Source organism: Periplaneta americana, chromosome 7, assembly GCF_040183065.1.
Source record: "Periplaneta americana isolate PAMFEO1 chromosome 7, P.americana_PAMFEO1_priV1, whole genome shotgun sequence".
NCBI classification, from domain to species: domain Eukaryota; kingdom Metazoa; phylum Arthropoda; class Insecta; order Blattodea; family Blattidae; genus Periplaneta; species Periplaneta americana.
Window position 1 is genome coordinate 77264115 of NC_091123.1, and position 22566 is coordinate 77286680.

A 22566-nucleotide genomic window follows, 5' to 3' on the forward strand; every position below is an offset into this window, starting at 1 on the left:
GCGGCCTTGATTATGAATGTGATATTGACATAAGATAATAGTTGAGTATAACATTTAGATTGAATTAAAAATGTAGGCCTATTGATTATTCAATCTATCTTGAATAAGAAGCAATTATTGCAATCACTTTCGAATATTAGTTAAGGTCTTAGAACTTAAAGAATTTGGCTGTTATGTTTTATTCTTATATATTTCAATCAAAATAAGTAACTTATACCTATATTTTATGCATGTAGGCCTAGATGCACAATGTCATGTTAATCGCACACTAACAAGTATGGTAAGTTAACAGTTTAATTTTTATTGCTCAAGTATATGAACTTCCTAATGCAAGTACATTCTCTGTCGTAAACACTCATTTTGAATTTCCATTTCCTTTGATGATCTCTTTGGTGTAGTGATTAGCCTGCCTAAGTATAAGCCAGGATATTCCGGGTTCGAGTCCCTGCTAAACTAATAGCCTAATTTGTTACAGGGTAAATGGGCTGGAATGGAATTCATTCTGCCTTGTGATAGGAAAAAAATTGGGACAGACAACCAAGCTCGGCCTGACCTTAGTGTGGATGTAGAGCCATTTCTTACAATTGAGGAATTTGGGGGAAAAACCAGGCAGTTCCAATTCAGTACTTTTCGAGATAATGAAGAAAAACTTACCGCCAAACAATAAGCATTTACAGAAAGAGGCAGGTCCAAAATGCATTATAACTGTGAACGTAATTCTTGGAACTACCTGGCTCTTCGACCAAACGATAGAGCGTTTTTTTTTTTTCCTCTGTGCATAAATACTTGAAAAATGAAAAAAAAAAAAAAAAAAAATTGGAGCTGCTTGGTTTTCCCCCAAACCCCTCAATTAATAGGATGTGCGTAATGCTTCCTTCTAAACCCATTCTTATCAATGGATGATGAACAGAGGTTGCAAATAATTTAGACAGAGGACCTCATGAACTTGATTTGCGTATTGTGAGTGAAATTGAGGGATCAAAACGTGTGCGAAGAACATTTAATGAAAGGAACTAGGATGTAACTCATAACTGTACCTTATGGTCTGTAAGTGCAATGCAATTAATGTTTTATTCTGTATTCTGTAGGCTATCTCTTGTTTAATGAGATACAAACTTAGGACATAAATTTATTATTAGCAGAGAAAAATTCGCTCTGGCACTGTGGATCGAACCCAGGACCTTCAGTTCTACGCACTGAATGTTCTACCATTGAGCTACGCTGGGGTTCCATCTAGTGGTAAAGCATTCAGTGCATAGACCTGAAGGTCCTGGATTCGATCCCTAGTGTTGGAGCGAATTTTACTCCATTCATAATAAATAATAAACATAACAGAGAATTCTGTTGGATTAAATAAAATTAATAGTATCATCATACAGATTTGGGCAGTTCACTAACCAACAAATCATGTACGTTTGGGGTCAGTTAGAGGTCAGTAGGTCTAAGGATTTTAAGTCTAATGACCGAAAATCTTGTAAGTCTAATGACATTTTGTCTTTGGAACCAAGTGTAATACAACCTAGTCCAATTTACAAAAATGTCCAATACTTTATAGTCTAACTTGCAATGACGTCTAATACTATTATGCCTAAATTATAACAATAATACATTTGCTATCTGTATATTATTGTTTATTACATATAACTCAGGAGTAAAATACAGTAGGCCTAATATTGAAATAGTTGAGCAATGAAAAATATAGATTAATAGGTATTCATTTTCATCTTCCGGTACAGCATGGAATTTCAGCCTGTAGTTTAAAGTTCTCAAGTACAAATCAATTTCTCCACGATCTTTATACTGCTGGTAACGTGTTATCATTCTCTATACTTGCCTTTGATTAATTTTATACGATTTCTTTATGGGATGTTGAATTCTTCCATGTTACAAGAGCACTTCATTATTACATTGGTCTTTTCTTCCATATGGATGGATGATGAGATGTAATCATTTTTTGGAATTTTGAGTGCCATTCTTCAACATATTTATAGTTCTTTGGAGTCCATTTAATACAAGATTAAACACATTCCACACTGCCGGCGGGTAGCGTGGAGGAACAACTTGCCTTTGATGTCTTGCAGGTGTGCCCCTTACATATATTTTTTTAATGTAGGCAGGAATATGTTCTACTTCATTGTTAACATCCTCGTATAAACGATTAAAAACTTTCCTGACAAGAATCTCAGTCCCTCTACTCTGGTGAGTACGTGTACCGATTTTGTAGACTCAAATGTTATCCAAGATCTCGTTGGTGACACAAGTAGCATTGCAAGCGTCTCTGAGTGAGCATCTCCAGTAAATCCTATTGCTGGTTTTACTTCCCAGTTTTAAATGTAGTCAAAATTATGAACAAGAATTTTTTTAACTTTAGGCGAATTAATGGTAGGTAGCCTATTCATTTTGCTAAAAATTTTCTGAAACTGACAAGATACTGTATTACTAAGGAAACGTATGATCATTATCATAACAATATCAACTTTTTTAGGTAAGTATTGTTAAAATTATTTGAGATTTATAGGCTATATACATTTTATTTAGACATTTACACGTTAGACGAAATTTTATTTAGACGTTTTTCTTTTAGACCTGAATTTTTGGAATTTTTTTTTATTAGACTTAATGTTTTATTAGAACCTGGAAGTTCTACCTGATGGATCCACCACAGAGAAATATTGGAGAGCAAGAATGCTAATGGCTTCGTTGCCAAAGCCCGGCATTAAATAATAACAACAACAACATGTTTTATTAGACCTATTGTCCATCAGATCTGTTGGCCTTAGACGTAATGACCTAAAACACTACATTTATGGCATTTTATAAAAAGGTTTCATATTATTTTAGTAAAATGTCTCGGGGGGGGGGGACAAGAGACAAAATAGGAGAGTGTAAGATCCGCTGTGAATGGGCGCCAATGTTAGTTAAGCCATTGTAAAGAGTAAAATGTGAATATTATTTTGACAATCCAAGAAGTATTACAATAATATGGACTAGTATTTATCAAATTTACACTATGAAGTTCCTAGATAATGCATCCGGTTTTATATTATTTCAATTACTATAAATATCTTCATGTAATTTGGTAATGTGAGTAAAATGGCAGAATTCTACAGCTTTCAATATTGACAGCCTTTTCTGGCTGTACCTCGTGACTAGCAACACGACCTCAACAGTCATCGCACTTCGCAGTTCCTGCTGAGTGCTGTATCCGTCGGTCGTCGTATCAGCTGAACGGCTGAACAACGTTAAGAATCAAATAGGAAACATGTACAGCGTATGTTATTATGGCAATTTAGCGTCTTTTAAGTAGAAGCGGTTGGTAGCCCTGTTATTCAATCATGGAGGAGTGGACGTAACATCGCATCTTAAACTCTATATTTTGTGAATTTTTAACTTAATACAGGATGAAAACTTAAGTTAATTATATCCTATTTAGAAGAGAAGCTGGATCAACAAACCCCAAATGTCTTCCAAAAGGTCAGCATTGGTATTTTATAAATATTTTCTTGTTCAGCATCCTACTCTTTTTTTTTTTTTATATAAGGATAAAGAAATATACACTGAAGTGACATTGCATGAGCTCACATTATTATACGATTACATTACTAATGTTACTATTCCGTTATTGATGGTAGTACAGGAGGTTGTAAACAAATGATATTCCTAGCTAGTTGATTTACTTATTATAATACAGTTGCTTGTTGACATATATGAGGTTAGGATTACAAAGCATTTCCATATGATACATACAAGAATTTCATTGTGTATGTTATAATAAAGTCGTTTAATTATATTTCGCGAAGATTATGTAGTCTCACACTTAGAAACTGTTAGGTTTGCTGGACTAAAGAACTGATTGCCAAAAGATTACGTTACACAGTAGGCCTGTAGAGTTTACTTCAGTTATATCTTTTCATCTGCAGAAATACTAATTGCTACTGTTCATGCACTTCAAGTAATACTATAATCCAGTTTTCTTAATTGTATGTTCACTGTTGTGTTGTAATGGAATGTTTATGCTTTTATTTAGACATGCTTTCGATTATACATTCAATTTTATTTGTTTGAAACAAAGGTTTTAGTTTTATACATTTAGCAGTTTAGAATGACGTGAGTTCTGCTAGTCAAGTCCGTTTTACCTTTCTTTCTTTTTACAAATTAGGCCTATTTCCTGAGATTCATTTCACTGTGAAAACATCTGAAGACCTTTATACACTTGTTACCGTATCTGTTTTGTCTCGTGCATGTTTCATAGTTTTGATGACGATAGTTTAACCATGATCAAGACTAGAGTAAAACTTTATTTAGTTTTACATCACTCTCTCATTTTTCTGTTTGGAATTGCAGCTATCTGTAAATTCATTTATATGCTCGGGTTTAGTCTTCATTGTTTCTTTCTCTTACGATTTGTGATTCCTTTTATGCCAATCCCTCGCTACTACAGAGAAGAGAAAAGGAAACTTCTGGAATAGAAGTTTAAACAATGAGGAGGAATCTCATTTTTTCATACTTTTCTATGTAGGCTTATAAAAGTTCGGTTATTCTGTACAAAGTTGTAACATCTAAGACTGTCACCACGGTGGTCCAGTGGCTGGAGTGATGGACTCTTAATCCTGTGGCTCTGGGTTCGATCCCTTACGTATTCACGATTTATGACTTCTGTGGGCAAGCCTATGGTCCAGGTAACATAGAGGTTTTCCTTGGGAATTCCGTTTCCTCCATGGCATTCCAACAAATCATCTCAACGTGGATGTAGTTTTGACCAGCCTTCTATGGCGCAACCTGGGGAATGTCTGTGTCGGTAAATTGGTCTATACAACTGGCTTCAAGGTGAATGACGAACAGTTAAATACTCGCTATTAAACAAAAGGGAAAAAAATCCAAGACTACTTCATGAGATGCTTAGTATTTGAATTTTTCGGTACATCTCCTAGACAGTACCTGATGGAAAAGCTGTTGCATAGAGAACATTTTCATTTAGTTGTTTTTTTATGATTCTAACTGATAAGTTAGTCATTTTAGTTGCTTGTATAGCTATGATGTGTGCTTCTTACTATGACTTTACATTTCCATGAATGAAACGATTTTGTAATATTCTCTGTGTATTTATTCTGCTATTTTTAAGAAGTATGGGTTGGTTAGTATTTCGATGAAGCCAATTTCTTCAGTGAGGTTAGCATTTACATTTTCTTTTAGAGTGGACATTGTAATGAACATTCTAATAGTAGGTCTCTATGTTTGGAATCTTCAGTTTGATGAACTTGGCATGTGGACTGCCTGTTACGCGAAATCTGTGGAGATTGGATTTTGGTAGAATATATTCCATTCTTACATTTACTCAATATTACACCTAAGATATAATATTCATCTGAAAATAGAGTTTCGCCATGACTGTATCAATATATGGAGGAATTTATTTTGTTGATGATGGAGCTAAGTGCCTACTTGAAACAGAACAGAAGTTGTTAGGTTTAGAGTGTGAAGCCAATAAAAAGTCTGATTGGTTGGGGATGGAAGACTAAATCGAGGTTGACACAGCTTATATTGAGATGAGATTTAATAGATTCATCATCGCCTCTTACCTGAAGAACAATCTGTATAATTGGGTATTTAAAGGGTGGGTGTTTTGTGGCAGGGCTGTAGTGTCTGAACACGAAATTGACTGCAATTCTAGTTCTGACTTCTTTATGAAAATTCAATTTTGTAATGCCAAATCTAGTACCTACTAGGAAAGTAAGTTAAATGACACTAAAGACATTTCACCATCCGTATGTGAATCATTGGGACATCTTTTAGACTTAACGAATCTTTATTTAATTACATGTCTAATGACTCTTGTAGTTTATACCAGAAATTTACTCGTAAAGTATCAGAACTAGTAAAACTAGTGATCTATTGTTGTTTTTCTTTTTCTTTAAAAATGGCCATTTTTATGTTTTTTTCAGAAACTGAAATTAATGGCGAAAAAAAAGTTTAAATTTCTAAAACCTCGTGAAATATTATAAACTCAAAATTTCTAAAATGGCTTAAAATCGATCATTTCTACAAATAAAATAAAATAACATACTTTTCACAAACATGACACAATTACTCTTTTATTTGTGTACTGATCTATCAAAAAGCATGTAGCATACAAGGAATACCAAAAGCCTAACAAACCAAACGAAAACTCACTTTCTGTCCACTAGATCTACCTAGACTATCTACTAAAAAAACGTACATGCAAGGAATACCAAAAGCCTCAACAAACCAAACCTAACCTGTCACTGATTCTCAATCTTACGAAAATTCGCATATTTCACAGTTCCACAATTTGCACAGACCCATTTAAGATCAGATAATATGCCATGTCTTAACAAAAAAAAAAATTTTTCAACATTCTTTAATGGATCCTTTCAAAATCCCAAAAGCGTCAATTGATAACAGTCATATAAACCACATAAGCTTAGGCCTACTTTCAATCTTGCCTCTTCCATGATCCTTAACAAAAACACCCAATGATATGATCGTGGAATATAATCAAATCTACCGTATACTATGGTACAAACGCCAATTAGTGAGAAATCTGTACATTATCATTCATTACGGAAAAAACATTGCCACACAACTCCACAATCTTAGAAGCATACAAATCTCTACCACAGAATGGGTAAAATCACAAAAATCAAACAAACACAAAACAAACTTTTTCTTGCTAGACTGCCACTTTTTAACCATGAATAAATGCACTCAAACCGACATTAACTTCGAAAATAAAATGTTTATATTTTATCAGAGGATAGCAGTGACCAAGGAAGCTTTTAATAGAAAAAGGAGCATCTTCTGCAGACCTCTGGAAAAAGAACTAAGGAAGAGACTAGTGAAGTGCATTGTATGGAGTGTGGCATTGTATGAGGCAGAAACATGGACATTATGACGAAGTGAAGAGAAGCAAATAGAATCATTTGATATGTTTAAAATGGAGAAGAATGGAACGTGTGAAGTGGACAGACAGAATAATAAATGAAGCTGAGTTGGAAAGAATGGGTGAAGAAAGAATGATGTTGAAACTGATCAGGAAGAGAAAAAAGAATTGGTTGGGTCACTAGCTGAGAAGAAACTGTCTACTGAAGGATGCATTGGAAGGAATGGTGAACGGGAGGAGAGTTCGGGGCAGACGAAGGTATGAGATGGTAAACAACATTAATCAGTCAGTCTTCTTAATGTATCCAGCTGTTTGCTGACAACATTAAGTCCACTATAGTCCACTGTAGTCTATTCAGTTTTTGTTTTTCATGAGAAATGAGGGCTATTTTGATTGGTGTTCGTTATAGATGCCTATTGCTAGTAGCCAAAGTTGAAGTGTAGTCAATATATACTGCAGGGCTGTGTCTTCTGCAACTGGTACTGATTATTTTAATTTACTTCTTTTGTGGTGTATGGATGGACAGTATAGAAGAATGTGTTCCAGATCTTCATCATGATTATTACACCACAGACAAGTAGGATTATCAGAAAGGTGAAATCGGTGTAGATACAATTGAGTGACAATGTGACCTGTTCTGGCTCTTATTAAAAATGTGTGAACATGTCTGGGCAAGTTTTTGTACATTTCCAGGTCATTTGGTTTTTTTTTGTATAGACTGTAAAATTTTTCCTTTGTCAGAAGAGTGCCAATTGTTGATCCATAGATTTATAAAATAAGACTTTACTGAAGGAAAGGCACTGGATAGACAAAAAATTAAGAAAAACCTTAAGATATATGAATATATTAAGATACTATACATTAAGATATATGATATATTAAGATATGGATCATATGAGGAGACAAAGAGGAAGGCAGAAAATAGGAAAGATTGGAGAAAGTTGGGTTTGCAGTGAAAGACCTGTCTTTGGACAGAACACTGAATGGTGAAATATTTTATCAGCGTTGTCATGATGGGTAACATGATTATGCTGGAAGAAACGTTACAGAGCATTATTCCCACATCGTGTGGCTTATTGTGCCATTAAACTTCCGTATTCATGAGGCCAGCAGTAGTCCCTGTGTATCATATTTTCTCTACCCTGTGTAGCTGCAGTTAAGGAAGATACTTAGAACAGTTAATTATCCAGTGAACGATGAAGGAATTTGGAGGAGGAGATACAATCATGTTCCATGAATATGACATAATTGCCATTATAAAATCTTGAAGAATAAGATGGTTGGGGCATCTAATGAGGACGAATGGTAGAAAAGCAATCAAAATACTTTTATTTATGGAATAGGGGGCCAAAGAAAACTTGGAAGACCGAAAACGAGATAGCTGGATTGTGTGACAGAGTAGGCCTATTTGGTGAGCATAGAAATTCGGAATTGGAGGAGAAAATCGCAGGAACCGAAGACTTTGAGGAAGATTGTTGAAGATGTTAAGGCCCACCTTAGGTTGTGGTGCACATGATGATGCCTTACTGCAGTAAGCCCTTACGATCTCACCCCAAAGATGTTTAAAGGAGTTTAGAACTGAGAATTTTTAGCAGGTCATTATACCCAGGGCATTGTAACTATGCAACTGATAGTTTGATATAGGCCTAATGTTGGTAGCGAGAATGCAACATTGTCACATTGACCACTACACAACAGCTGATGAGACCTTCACACCAATTCTAATATCTGACTATTTAGTGCTGTACCTGTTTTTTTCTAAAAATGGGACATGACATTAGTGCTGCGGTAAAAAAAAACTGAATAACGCATCGCTTGGGAGGTCTATTGCTGTGGTAACAACAGTTGAGTCCACTGCTGTTGAGTAACGATTAACATGCCTGACTGTGAAATGAGTGGGCCTGGTTGAGACAAGTTACCTGGTTGAGGTTTTTCCTGGGGTTTTCACTCAACCCATTAAGAGCAAATGCTGGATAACTTTCGGCATTGGACCCTATACTCATTTCACCAGCATTATCATCTCCTGTCATTCAGATGCTAGATAACCACAGCAGTTGATAATGCATCTTAAAGTAACCCACTAAAAAAACAACGGTTGAGTTACCAAAATTACAATTCACGTGGTGAGTACCCAGTGGAGGAACGGGATGTATGGAGGAGGAGATATAACCATGAGCTATATAAACTCTTTAAAGAACCAGACATTGTAGCAACCATAAAAATCAAGAGACTACAATCGGTTGGGCATGTGTTGCGGGTGGATGATGGAATTATTAAGAAATTGTTTAGCACTAATCCGGAAGGAACAAGGAAAATTGGAAGACCAAGGTTGAGATGGGAAGATGATGTGAGAAAGGACATACAAATACTGGGAATAAGGAACTGGAGAAGAACGGCTCTGTTGAGAGAGGAATGGAGAAAGCTTCTACAGAAGGCCAGGGTTCACACAGGGCCGTCATGCTATTGTTGATTGATTGATTGATTGATTGATTGATTGATTGATTGATTGATTGATTGATTGTTGTGAGTCCCAATAGGTCTCTTGGCACCATTTGTTGTGCACACAGTGTGAGCATTAATACATTTCGTGTTTCATTCTCTGTCGATTTTTGTATTGTTGTATACCTTCGCATCAGTTGTCAACAAATGTTTTAATGTCAACCATCTAACGTCAACTGCTACCTCACATCAGCTGATCACCTGGTCGTCCATATTGGCAACATAGCATTATAGTTCCAAGATCAGGTGCTTAACTATCATGTCCCATCTTAAAAAGAAAACTGGTGTATGCCTTTGTGCAAGGATTCTCACTCCAGTATCATTCTCTGAACGACATATTTTCTTGCACAACAGCTTCGGTATAAGAACAATGAAAATTCAACAAACCTGAAATTGTGGCAGGCCAGGACATGAGACCCAGGGCCTCTAGGCTATTAACAGAGTCAGGCCCTCTTTTTGGTAATTTAGCAAAAAACAAACTTTACTTTTATTTATTATTTATTAGCGTAATTATTATTATTATTGTTATTGCTATTATTATTATTATTATTATTATTATTATTATTATTATTATTTTTTTTTTTTTTTTTATTTTTTTTTTTTTGAAAAGACAAAGTAGCCTATATGATTATGTCCCGTGACCAGAACATAGTACGAAATGGAAATTAAAAATTGGAAATTATTTATCCTTTGGAGAGATGGAAAAATTCAAATATCTTGAATCAACAGTAACAAATATAAATGACACTTGGGAGGAAATTGAACGCAGAATAAATATGCGAAATGCCTGTTATTATTCGATTGAGAAGCTTTTGTCATCCAGTCTGCTCTCAAAAAACCTGAAAGTTAAAATTATTTATAAAACAGTTATATTACTGGTTGTTTTGTATGGTTGTGAAACTTGGACTCTCACTTTGAGAGAGGAACAGAGATTAAGGGTCTTTGAGAGTAAGGTACTTAGGAAAATATTTGGGGCTAAGAGGGATGAATTACAGGAGAATGGAGAAAGTTACACAATGAAGAACTGGACGCATTGTATTCTTCACTTGACATAATTAGGAACATTAAATTCAGACGTTTGAGATGGGCAGGGCATGTAGTACATATGACCGAATCCAGAAATGAATCTAGAGTGTTAGTTGGGAGGCCAGAGGGAAAAAGACCTTGGGGAATCCGACACATAGATGGGAGGATAATGTTAAAATAGATGTGAGGGAGGTGGGATATGATGACTAAGAGAGAAGTTTTATATAATATTCCTATTGAATTTGGTATTCCCAAGAAACTAGTTCGATTAATTAAAATGTATCTTGGTGAAACATACAGCAGAGTCCGTATAGGCCACTTTCTGACGCTTTTCCAGTTCACTGCGGGCTAAAATCAAGAAGATGCACTATCACCTTTACTTTTAATTGTAGAATATGCCATTAAGAAAGTCCAGGAAAACAGAGAGGGTTTGGAATTGAATGGGTTACATCAGCTGCTTGTTTATGCAGATGACGTGAATATGTTAGGAGAAAATCCACGAATGATTAGGAAAAACAAGAGAATTTTACTTGAAGCAAGTAAGGAGTTTTTTTTCTTTCTTTTGTATGGAGAAGGGATCCGAAGGCTTACACTGCAGCCTGAGGCTTATTGTGCTTACCACTCCTATTCTTGTGTCTGATTGGGTAATCGAATGGCCGTGCTCTTGTACAAGTACAGCATGCTGTGCTTAGAACTTAACCCGGGCTATTGTATTGTATGGATGATATGTGAATTAATGATTGCGAAATGAGTCCGAAGTCCAACACCGAAAATTTTCCGCAATTCTGCTTCAGTTGGTTGAGGGAAAACCCCAGAAGAAACCCCAACCAGGTAATTAGTCTCAACCATCCAGTCTGCTCTCGAAGAAGCTGAAAGTTAGAATTTATAAAATAGTTATATTACTGGTTGTCCTGTCTGGTTGTGAAACTTGGACTCTCACTTTGAGAGAGGAACATATGTTAAGGGTGTTGGAGAATAAGGTGCTTAAGAAAATATTTGTGGCTAAGAGGAATGAAGTTACAGGAGAAAGGAGAAGATTGCACAATGCAGAACTCCATGCATTGTATTCTTCTCCTAACATAATTAGGAACATTCAATCCAGACATTTTAGATAGGCAGGGCATGTAGCACATATGGGTGAGTCCAGAAATGCATATAGTCTAGTTGCAAAACCTTTGGGGAGGCCAAGACATAGATAATATTAAAATGGATTTGAGGGAATGATAGTAGAGACTGGATTAATCTTGAATAATTTCGAGGGAAAAATTGTTCCGGAGCCGGGTATCGAACCCGGGACCTTTGGTTTAACGTACCAACGCTCTACCACTGAGCTACCCGGGAACTCTAACCGACACCGATCCAACTAAACCAAAGGTCCCGGGTTCGATACCCGGCTCCGGAACAATTTTTCCCTCGAAATTATTCAAATCAACTTTACAGGGAGTTATACCTGAAATCTTGATTTGCATAATACACGTCACTGTATGTAACAGAAAACCACAACTTAAGTCACACGGAGTTAGTGTGCACTCGAAGTTGTTTGCTTGACGGTTGTCAGCCCACTTTGAGGTCTGTGGATATAGAGGGAAGAATTGGATCGGTGTCGGTTAGAGTTCCCGGGTAGCTCAGTGGTAGAGCGTTGGTACGTTAAACCAAAGGTCCCGGGTTCGATACCCGGCTCCGGAACAATTTTTCCCTCGAAATTATTCAAATCAACTTTACAGGGAGTTATACCTGAAATCTTGATTTGGATTAATCTTGCTCAGGATAGAGACTGATGTTGGGCTTATGTGAGAATGGCAATGAACTTCTGGGTTTCTTAAAAGCCATTTGTAAGTCAGTAAGTAGGCCTATTCAAGAAGAGCTAAATTCGAACTCTTGACAAGTAGCAGAAAAGACTTTTGTCTAATGCTGATTGATTGATTGATTTTTTTAAGGAGTGTGTTATGTATACCTTGATACAAGCCATAAGAGTCATTTGCGTCTTCTTTTTGTTCTAGTTTTGTACCCATACTTAGAATTCTTAAGGGTAAGAAAATATATTTTTGTCTCCAAATCCATATGTTTTGTTTTACAGTTTGATGCTGCTTTTGAAGTGAATAGGCAACAATGTTTTAACATTTTTATTGCGAACCACAAGTACCAGAAACAAAACGTAATCAAATACAAATGTTAGATACAATTTTTTGTAACACCATTCATTGGCTAACATTTTGAAAGTATCTTTCAACTGAGGAACTGAGACTGATTGATGGTAACTCAAGGTCTTCTTTAGAGTGGATTACTAAAAAAACAAAACAAAAATTCAAGGGAAAAGATCTGGGAGGGGAAGACATGGAGGTCAACAACTGACCCAAGGAATGTTTTCATATTTGTATTATCTAATGATGGTAGGGCTACTTTATTAATCATCTTGACCCATGTTTCTTCCTGTAGGGAGTAATGTGCTGAGACTGTAGATAACTTCGCCGTTTTAGGTATATTACCCATGGTGCACCACGTGAAAATGGTTCTACTGTGCCATGAGGACGATGATTATTATTATTACTATTATTATTATTATTATTATTATTATTATTATTATTATTATGTAACACATGAAAATGATTCTACAACACCAAGATGATGATGATGTTGATTCATTCATTCATAGTGTTCTGTCCAAGGGCAGGTCTTTCACTGCAAACCCGGCATTCTCCACTCTTTCCTATTTTCTGTCTTCCTCTTTGTCTTCTCATGTGATCCATATATCTTAATGTCGTCTATCATCTGATGTCTTCTTCTGCCCCAAACTCTTCTTCCATTCACCATTCCTTCCAGTGCATCCTTCAGAAGGCAGTTTCTTCTCAACCAGTGACCCACCCAATTCCTTTTCCTCTTTCTGATCAGTTTCAGCATCATTCTTTCTTCATCCACTCTTTCCAATACGGCTTCGTTTCTTATTCTGTGTGTCTACTTCACACACTCCATCCTTGTCCATATCCACATTTCAAATGCTTCTACTTCTCTTCACTTCATCGTTTTTATTGGGTTATTTTACGACGCTGTATCAACATCTAGGTTATTTAGCGTCTGAATGATATGAAGGTGATAATGCCGGTGAAATGAGTCTGGGGTCCAGCACCGAAAGTTACCCAGCATTTGCTCGTATTGGGTTGAGACTTCGTCGTAATATCCATGTTTCTGCCCCATACCATGCTACACTCCACACAAAGCATTTCACTAGTCTACCTTAGTTCTTTCTCCAGAAATGCACCTTTTTCTTTTAAAAGCTTCCTTGCTATCCTCCTTTTGACTTGTTGGCCACAGCTCATGTTACTGCTTATAGTACACCCCAAGTATTTGAAGCTGTCCACTTACTCTACTGCCTCATTTAGAATTCGCAAGTTTACCTTTTTTTACTTTTCTTCCTATGACCATGGTCTTCGTCCTGTTGGCATTTAATCTTCATTCCATACTTCTCACAGCCGTCATTTAGCTCCAGTAGCATATCCCTTAGTATCATCTTCTCTTCTGCTAACAGTGCCATAACAGCAGAAAATCTTATACACTTTATTCTTCTTCCTCCTACTGTCACTCCTCGCATGTTCTAAAAACAATTCTTCGCTAAATCCTCCAAGTAGATGTTGAACAGGGTAGGTGATAAATTCGTATTCCTCTCTATTTCATTTCCTTCTGACATTTTTTCTCCAATGCTGACTTTGACTCCTTGTTTCATATGAAGGTTACTGAACAGCATCCTCTATTTCCAATCTACGCCAATTTTCTTTAGGATCTCCATCAGTTTATTCCAATCCACTCTGTCAAACGCCCTTTCTAGGTCCACAAATACTATATACACTTCTTTATTCTTCTTTAGGTATTTTTCGCTGATTGTTTGTAGCAGTACAGTTGTCTCTCTCGTATCTTTTCCCTTCCTGAAGCCAAACTGCTCTTCTTCCAACTGTTGTTCCATCTTAGAATATAAACATCGATTCAGTATTCGCAGAATAATCTTCGAGTGTGATATCAGGCTGATAGTCCTGAACTTGTTACATTTTTTGGCATTGTTTTTCTTCGGTATTGAAAGCAACACCATCTCCGTAAAGTCTTCAGGCCAGTTGCCCTTTCTCATATATTTTGTTGCATAATGATAGAATATCCTTCTTGTCTTCACCCAAGCATTTCACTAATTCAATGAGAATTCTATCAACTCCTGTTGCTTTCCCATTCTTCATTTCCCTAAGCGCTAGTTCAACTTCTTCTCTTAGAAAGTCCTTTTTCGTCTTCTGATACGGCTGCTTCGTCTTCTATATCCAAGTCATCTGGACAATTCCCTCTCTCATATACCTCTTCTACATATTTCGTCCATCTGTTCCTGGTCTGTCTATTATTTCATTTCCGATTTCGTCCTATATCAACTACATGGATTTGATTATCTTATTTGTGAAGTCCAAACACTTTACTTCGTGGTACATTAAATCATATCTTCCTTTTCTCTCTAGATCCTCTTTTCTTTACATTTCTCTTTGATTCAGTATTCCTTCACCTTATCAGTTTCTCCTCTTAGTTCGTTGTTAAGTCTTGTAGTTTCTTCTACCTTCTTCTTTGTTGATGTTTTTCCATTTTCTCTGTTCCTCCATCTTCTCCAACATTTTTTCTGTGACCCAAGGTTTCTTAATTTTCACACCTTCTCTGCATCTTGCTGTTGTCTGTATACAGTTTTTTATACGAGTCCAGTACTCATTACTATTCTTAGGTGTGGATTATAATATAGTGGCTTTCTCTTGAAAATTTGCTTCAAATTTTCTTATTTCCTCTTCATTCTTCAGTTTTTCCATGTTCGTCACTTGTCTTCCTGTTATCTTCTTCAGACGAATATCTACTTCGCCTATCAGGAGGATGTGATCTGAGAACCTAAGTTAATATTTGCTCCTGGTAAAGTCTTCGCATTTTTTAAAGCAATTTCGGAATCTTTCCTCACGACCGTTTGAGTGCATGGAATAGTGGAATAGGACTTCGGTTCTATTTTGTTGGTTTTCGGAATCCCCGAAGTAATGATCAAAAGGTAGCACAGAGGATACCTGTATCTGCTTTCGTCCTTTGAGCATATCCGTGTGTATCTTCTTTGTTTATGTTGTTGGAATAATGTATTTCCAACAATGATTGCATTTCTTTTACATAAATTCACCAAAGATTCTCCTCTGTCCTTTCTTGTTCCCAATCCGTATTTTCCAACTAGGCCTACTGTATTATTATTATTATTATTATTATTATTATTATTATTATTATTATTATTATTATTAATGGTGAGATCACAGAATGATGGCTTACAAAAACCTGATCCAGACACTGTCTTTATCGACCGTAAGTTCCATTTGACTTGCATGGTTTTTAAGCCTGAGTTTCCGGTGTGGAAAGCTGAAACTATCCATAGGGCTAACAGTATGCCTTTGTTCGAGAAGTGTTTTTCAACGTAAAGTCACAGTCTACTATATACAGTCACGAAGCTTGAGTTTTGAGGGTGCTAGAAACAATAGACTGTGACGTTCTATTTTGCATTGCCTGTAATGAGGCGATATTAGCAATCCTAGTGGTGAGCAACTACTATATCTAATGTTTGCATATTTACTACGTATTAAGCTTTGCGACTGTATATACTAGACTGTGGTAAAGTATAGTATGCTTCTCCACAATAACAAGCATATTGTCTACCTATGAGATTGTACCTCTGACACTTTGACATCTGTTGAAATCAAGAGTTATAGTCGCGACACTATTATTCCCGGCCTGACTCCTCCTCTATGCTTACGTCTTATGAAGTGAAGGTTCTATAAAGTCTAGGTAGGTAGTATCGTTCGCCATTTTTGTTCTTTCGTTGCCTAGGTACCAGACGAGGAATCTGTTTGCCACACCATTAAACATTATCATGTCGTAGCTTCAAACACACTGTAATTCAGCAAATAATTGAGCGGCAAATAACGTCCTCATGTGCTTTCTGTGAATGCCAACGAAAGAGCCAAAATGGCGGGCGATTATATTAAGTATTTATCGAGTCTTAGGAAATGCATAACATCATCATCAGCGAATCACAACACACGCACATTTAAATGTAGCCGACCTGCAACGTTGATTGGCTGCCGGAAATAAGAGCGACAGAACTATAGTAAAGTTTTAGTCACCATTTGACATTATGAAGTGCATGCTTTAGCTTATCCTGTAACCCTAATACTTTTTGAGTCATAGTAACGGACACTGTCTTGAAGCAGGGGACTAAATGTTGGATGAAAAAATAATTTACCGTTGATTCTTTTCTCCATATCTGTACGAATGATTCCAATTAGAAATATGAAGAAGGTGCTCACCATTCATTATCATTCCTGGTTCTACAGCGTGATGTGGGCCTTGCCTTTCTCAGATGCACTTTCCATTCCTCTCTATATACTGCCAGCATTTTCTGGTTTTACAGTTACTTTCAATAATAATCTTTCCTCCCATCTTAGCTTTGGTCTTCCTCCTCTTCTCGTTCCATCCAGGTTTACCATTAACAGCCTTCTTATTAGGTGATTCTCCATTCTCATGAGATGACCAGCCCATCTTGATTTGTTGATTTTAATGCATGTTACATGAAGAAAGTGCTCAAACAAGAATAATTTTATTATATTCAGACTTGGGTATGTGAAGATTAAAAATGAAATATTTCTGCATCACATTGCTTTTCGTGGGCAATTGTAATTTATTGTTAATCATCTATTACTAGTACATAAATAATAATATACAATATGTGTTTAATAGTTATGCTTATAACGTTTCAGTGAGCTGAAGAAACTGTCCGAAGAGAGCTTAACTCGGCAGCCAGAGGAGGTATTCGACATCATCTGTAAACTTGGAGAAGGGTGAGTTTTTTTTTTCTTTAATGAAAATGTGTCAGTTTTATTGTATTTATATATTTAAAATTTAATTTAAGAGAAATTCTTCTTATTTGCGTTTATAGTAGATAACAGAAGACAGTGTTGTAACTAAAATACTATTTGAATTAAAAAAAATGAAAACTTATTTTTATAAGTAATTTTGTTAATTTTTAATAGCGATGATGAATGCCACTCATTTATGAAGAATATGGGATCATAATCTGATCTAAAAGAGATTTTATGAACTGTAAAAGCAGTATTTCTCAATCATTTTGATGAAGAGGCCCTTCTTTTCTCCACATTACCTTAATGTGGCCAACTGACCTAAGCTGTAGAATAGAATCACAGTCTAGTATATACAGTCACGAAGCTCAATATGTAGGGAATTTGCATCCATAGATAGTTGCTAACCACTAGGATCGCTACTATTGCCTCATCACAGACAATGTGAAATAGTACCGGCACAGTCTATTGTTCCTAGTACCCTCACAACTCAAGCTTCGTGACTGTATATACTAGACTGTGGTAGAATGTATAACTTATTCGTAGTAATGTGAAATTTGGTATCAATTTATAAGAAAACAATTGAATAAAATTATGTTTTTATTTAATACAAAATAGTCTGATGTTTAAATTTTGATAGATCAACTTTTTAAAATTAGTATATTACAGTGAAACTTCTATTAACTGACACTCCTCAGTAATGGATCTCTCCCAATTGTGGATACCTTGAAATTCTCCTGAAGAATCACATGTGCTCTTATGGGAAAATTACTTCCCAATAACGGACATTCTCTATGACGGACATGGACAATTATATACACATATTTTTTACTTTGCAATTTCTCAGTAGTGGACACAAAACACATTTAAAATGTCGACAGTCATCTGGTAACCATATTCGCGCTCTCTTAAGCCTTGAGGTATGTCTCTCATGTGATTTATAACATCTTATTGCACAGATTTACTTTGGCGACAGAATAGTCGTTTGTTGGAGAGCTTCCCCCACCAATGCTCTTACCTTTCCAGGTCGCATCATGCTAGGGATCGCCATGTTTTGTGATCACTGTAATGCGGTCGAGGTAGTCATGCTGATAACATGTGTTGCTCTAAATATTAAGTACTAAGGTGATTCCCAAGAACTTGAACTCACTTATGTTCTAGAAATGTATATAGGAATTAAAATTGAGAAAGCAACAAGGATTTCTTTAAGATTTTAAATGTAGAACTAAAGTTAAATGTCCAGTAAAATTATTCATTTAGGTTTTTTTTTTTTACTAATATAAATTTAATAGGCCTACATTAACTTACTGTATAAATATGCTCACTCGTCATTCAGCAGGTGAAGGATTCAATCAGTTAGCAATTTGCTCCATAAGGTATAGATGCTGACACGGCAAAGTAAAGTTGTTACCTGGAGTGACCGGGTTAGTGTAGTGCGATCAAATGAGATTGCTTGTGTAATTACGGGTTTTAATAAAATACTAACATTCTGTGAGTGTGTTTTTCAAGTGTTATGGATCAGTGTATTATTAAGTGAGAATATAGGTATGGAGTTAGGATTATACAAAAATAGAATTGGGTACTTCCATGTAAGAAGATAAAATTAGATGCCGAAAAGAAGATAAAGGAACATTGTGAAGACAAATTATAATGTGAGAGAATCTTTCACTCTACAAAAGCTATTAGTTAGGAGAAACTAAATTAGTAATCCGTGGCGCTACAGCCCATGAAGGGCCAAGACCGACCAGCCGGCTGCTGGCCTCACGGCCACATGCTGAAACAGAGTGGACGATCATCCAACAGAATGGAGGTATCGTGTGGTTAGCACGATGAGCCCCCCAGCCATTATAGCTTGTTTGCGTAACTGGATTTCACTACCTATCATAGCTCCCCAAGTGCATCACGATGCTGGGTGGGCATCACTCCCACACACTGGCCGAAATTTTATGAGAAAATTTCTTCCCCCATGAGGACTCGAACCAGCGCGCATTACGTAACGCGAGTCCTAGGCAGGATGCCTTAGACCACTATGCCACGGTGCGGGACTAAATTAGTAATCTATTAAATAGTTAAATAAACAAGTGAAATGAAGAATTAGGATAATAATAGTAAAAGGTTTAGGAATAGTAAATATACCGAACTAGAATTGTTTATAGGGTCATGAATAAGATAATAGGATAGGAACATTGAGTTAAAGTGTAATATTTTAGTATTGAGAGGAGGAGGAAAGGATAATTCATTTAAATAATTAAAGACACAGAATGGGAGAATAGAATAAGAATCATCTAAAGTGGCAGGGGGACAAATGTCTGAGATGAGAGACAGAGGATAGAGGGAGTACTGAGCATTACCTATAGGCATAGTATCAGAAGAGTCATATTAGTGGGAACATAATTACACTATATTATTATTATTATTATTATTATTATTATTATTATTATTGTACTTGTGTTGTATTGTATGGTATAGTATAGTAGATTCACAGTATTAAATAATATTAAACTGTTACTAGCAGAGTTGTTAAATTTAGTTGCTCATAATACTAGTGAAATTGTAGGCTATATTATTTGATATGGGAATGACGGATTTGAACTGAAATAAATAAAGTCCGCCGTGTCGACAAGATTGATGAGAAATAAATAAATAAATAATTAAATAAGTAAGTAAACAAAAGTATAAAAATTCTGTATTCAAAATTAATATGATTACTAAAACATGTGTTAAAATAATATATGGTAGTTTCATTTTATATTACTATCTCAATAGAGGACACTTCTCAATACCGGACAGTCGCTCTCAGTAGTGCAGTTGATATAGCGCTGGTCTTCTATGCTCGAGGTTGCGAGTTCGATCCCGGCTCAGGTCAATGGCATTTAAGTGTGTTTAAATGCGACAGGCTCTTGTCAGTAGATTTACTGGCATGTGAAAGAACTCCTGCAGGACAAATATTCCGGCACACCGGCGATGCTGATATAACCTCTGCAGTTGCGAGCGTCATTAAATAAACCATAATTTAAAAATTAACAATACAAGACACATTTTAATTCTCAGTAGGTGTCCGCTATTGAGAAGTTTCACTGTATTATTATTATTATTATTATTATTATTATTATTATTATTATTATTATTATTTTGTTCATGGCCCCCTAAAATATTCTTTGGATCTCCAGAGGGGCGCGGTCCCCCTGTCGAGAATCACTGCTGTAGAAGCATCTGTTTTATTAAGAACACAGTAACTTACGTCCAGCCAAACAGTTTAAATTAAATTAAATTATGGTTTATTTAACGACGCTCACAACTGCCGAGGTTATATCAGCGTCGCAGGTGTGCTGTAATTTTTGTCCCGCAGGAGTTCTTTTACATGCCAGTAAATCTACTGACAGGAGCCTGTCGCATTTAAGCACACTTAAATGCCATCGACCTGGGCCGGGATCCAACCCGCAACCTCGAGCACACTAGGCCAGCGCTTTACCAACTGTGCTACTGAGGCCGACGACAGTTTAATAGTAGCAGTTCGCTCTACTAGACAATGTATGGAAGTGAATTGTTGAAGAATATTTGATGTTCTTTTAGTGCGCCAATTTATTAACAGTTCTTTAACAAATTTACATAGTAACATCAAAATACGTTAGAATACACACACACACACATATATATTTATATATTTGTGGAAGTAACTTTGCACTACATTGGTTACATTAGCCCTACATATTGCTAACGATTTTGAAGGTATTGCTAAATCTTATGAGAAGAGAAGATTAACGGTTATGTCGTTAATTGGTTGTTGCATTGCGTGACACTTTAAAGTCATGATAACTTTGCATTCAAAAACTTTTCTTCTTTCTTGTGCTTTTGAAAAACAATTCCCAACAGTATTTCTTTATCATCTTTTTTAAACATTAAGTTTAAACTTAATATCTCCTTTTAGAACAGCATGGAGAATATAAGTGTAATGATAGTATGGGTAACATGCTTCATTAGAACAACACAGTCTGACGTTATCACTCAGCGGGCGTTCCATAAGTTGTGTGGGCAATTTAAATAGATAAGGCACCCTAATTAATACCCACATAAGCGTCTGCAGCGAGCGTCATTGCGTATATTATGTTCCCACTATCTATGGTGAATTGGAAGGAATAACAAACTAACAAGCATATTAATTGGTAGTACTTATTTATTTACAATTCATGACACAGCTGGTAGACGTATCACAATGAAATGTAAATGTTTTATGAAACGAAATTAACGTTATTCCTTGTATAAATGAAGTGACTATGATTTAATATGACAGAAAGTAAGTTAGATCAGCCCCAATGAGTCCATTGTACTTGCCACTTTTACTTAAAAAAACTGCTTAAACATTAATGAGTTTGAGATAGATTCATTGTTCTTTTTGGTAGTATTCCGTCCCCAGATTTCATCATCCTCTGCATTTTGTGTTAGATCTGTTGACTTGTTTTGATTTCATTAGTACAGTACTACTTCTTGTGAATGAAACATTTCAAAATTACAACTTGAAATCATTACTAATCGTGAATTGGATTCTTACGAGACATGTTACAGTCTCATTAAGAATCTTTACAGAAGTCGTCCTTTTTACCATTAACGTTTTAGTTATAAATTATAGTTATGAAATTGTAAACTTATAAAACTTACTGAATATTAAAATTGTGAAATTATGGATGAAATTTTACTATCTTTGTAATATTATTGTTCTTCCACTATTTGAGAAATATATTTCAGTGTGACCTTTATTTCATCTACAGTGTGATTCATATAAAACTCATGATTTTAATTATGTGTTTTTTTTAACAAGAAGGGCGCTATAGGGGAACAACTTACTAAACTCCTTTGGTCTGCCCATGCGTCAATCTTAAAGAGTGACACAATATACTATTCACTTCCTCCTTCCTAATTGTCAACCAATAATGGAAGAAGGCATCACTCACATAGACTTTCAACGAAGTAGAATATTTTCCCATTTTTTGTACTTAATAATAACTCAAAAAGTAGTAGTCAGATTCTAATAAGGAAAAAAACATGTTGAAGAGCATTGTTTGCAGATTTCTAAGATGTTTGAACCGCCGCAATACGGCAAATGTAAGACTTCTTAATTGAGGCCTGTTTTATATTATTGTAGTGTGGGAAAAATATGTTTTTGAAGTAGAAAATAATCAACGATAACTTTTTTCTTGAAAAGATTAGTGAGTAGTTGCAGTGTATGAAATCGTCTAAATACATTATACT

At 35.7% G+C, this 22566-nt stretch overlaps 1 protein-coding gene across 1 annotated transcript in view; it reads left to right on the forward strand.

Moving 5' to 3' along the window:
• The first annotated feature begins 3300 nt into the window (after window positions 1–3300).
• The window catches only part of hpo (serine/threonine-protein kinase hippo), a 61373-nt gene continuing 42107 nt past the window's right edge, over window positions 3301–22566 (forward strand). The window contains exons 1-2 of the mRNA XM_069830917.1: window positions 3301–3474; window positions 17221–17301. Coding sequence (XP_069687018.1) covers window positions 3461–3474; window positions 17221–17301 — 95 coding nt within the window. The 5' untranslated portion in view covers window positions 3301–3460. The remainder of the gene's footprint in view (window positions 3475–17220; window positions 17302–22566) is intronic.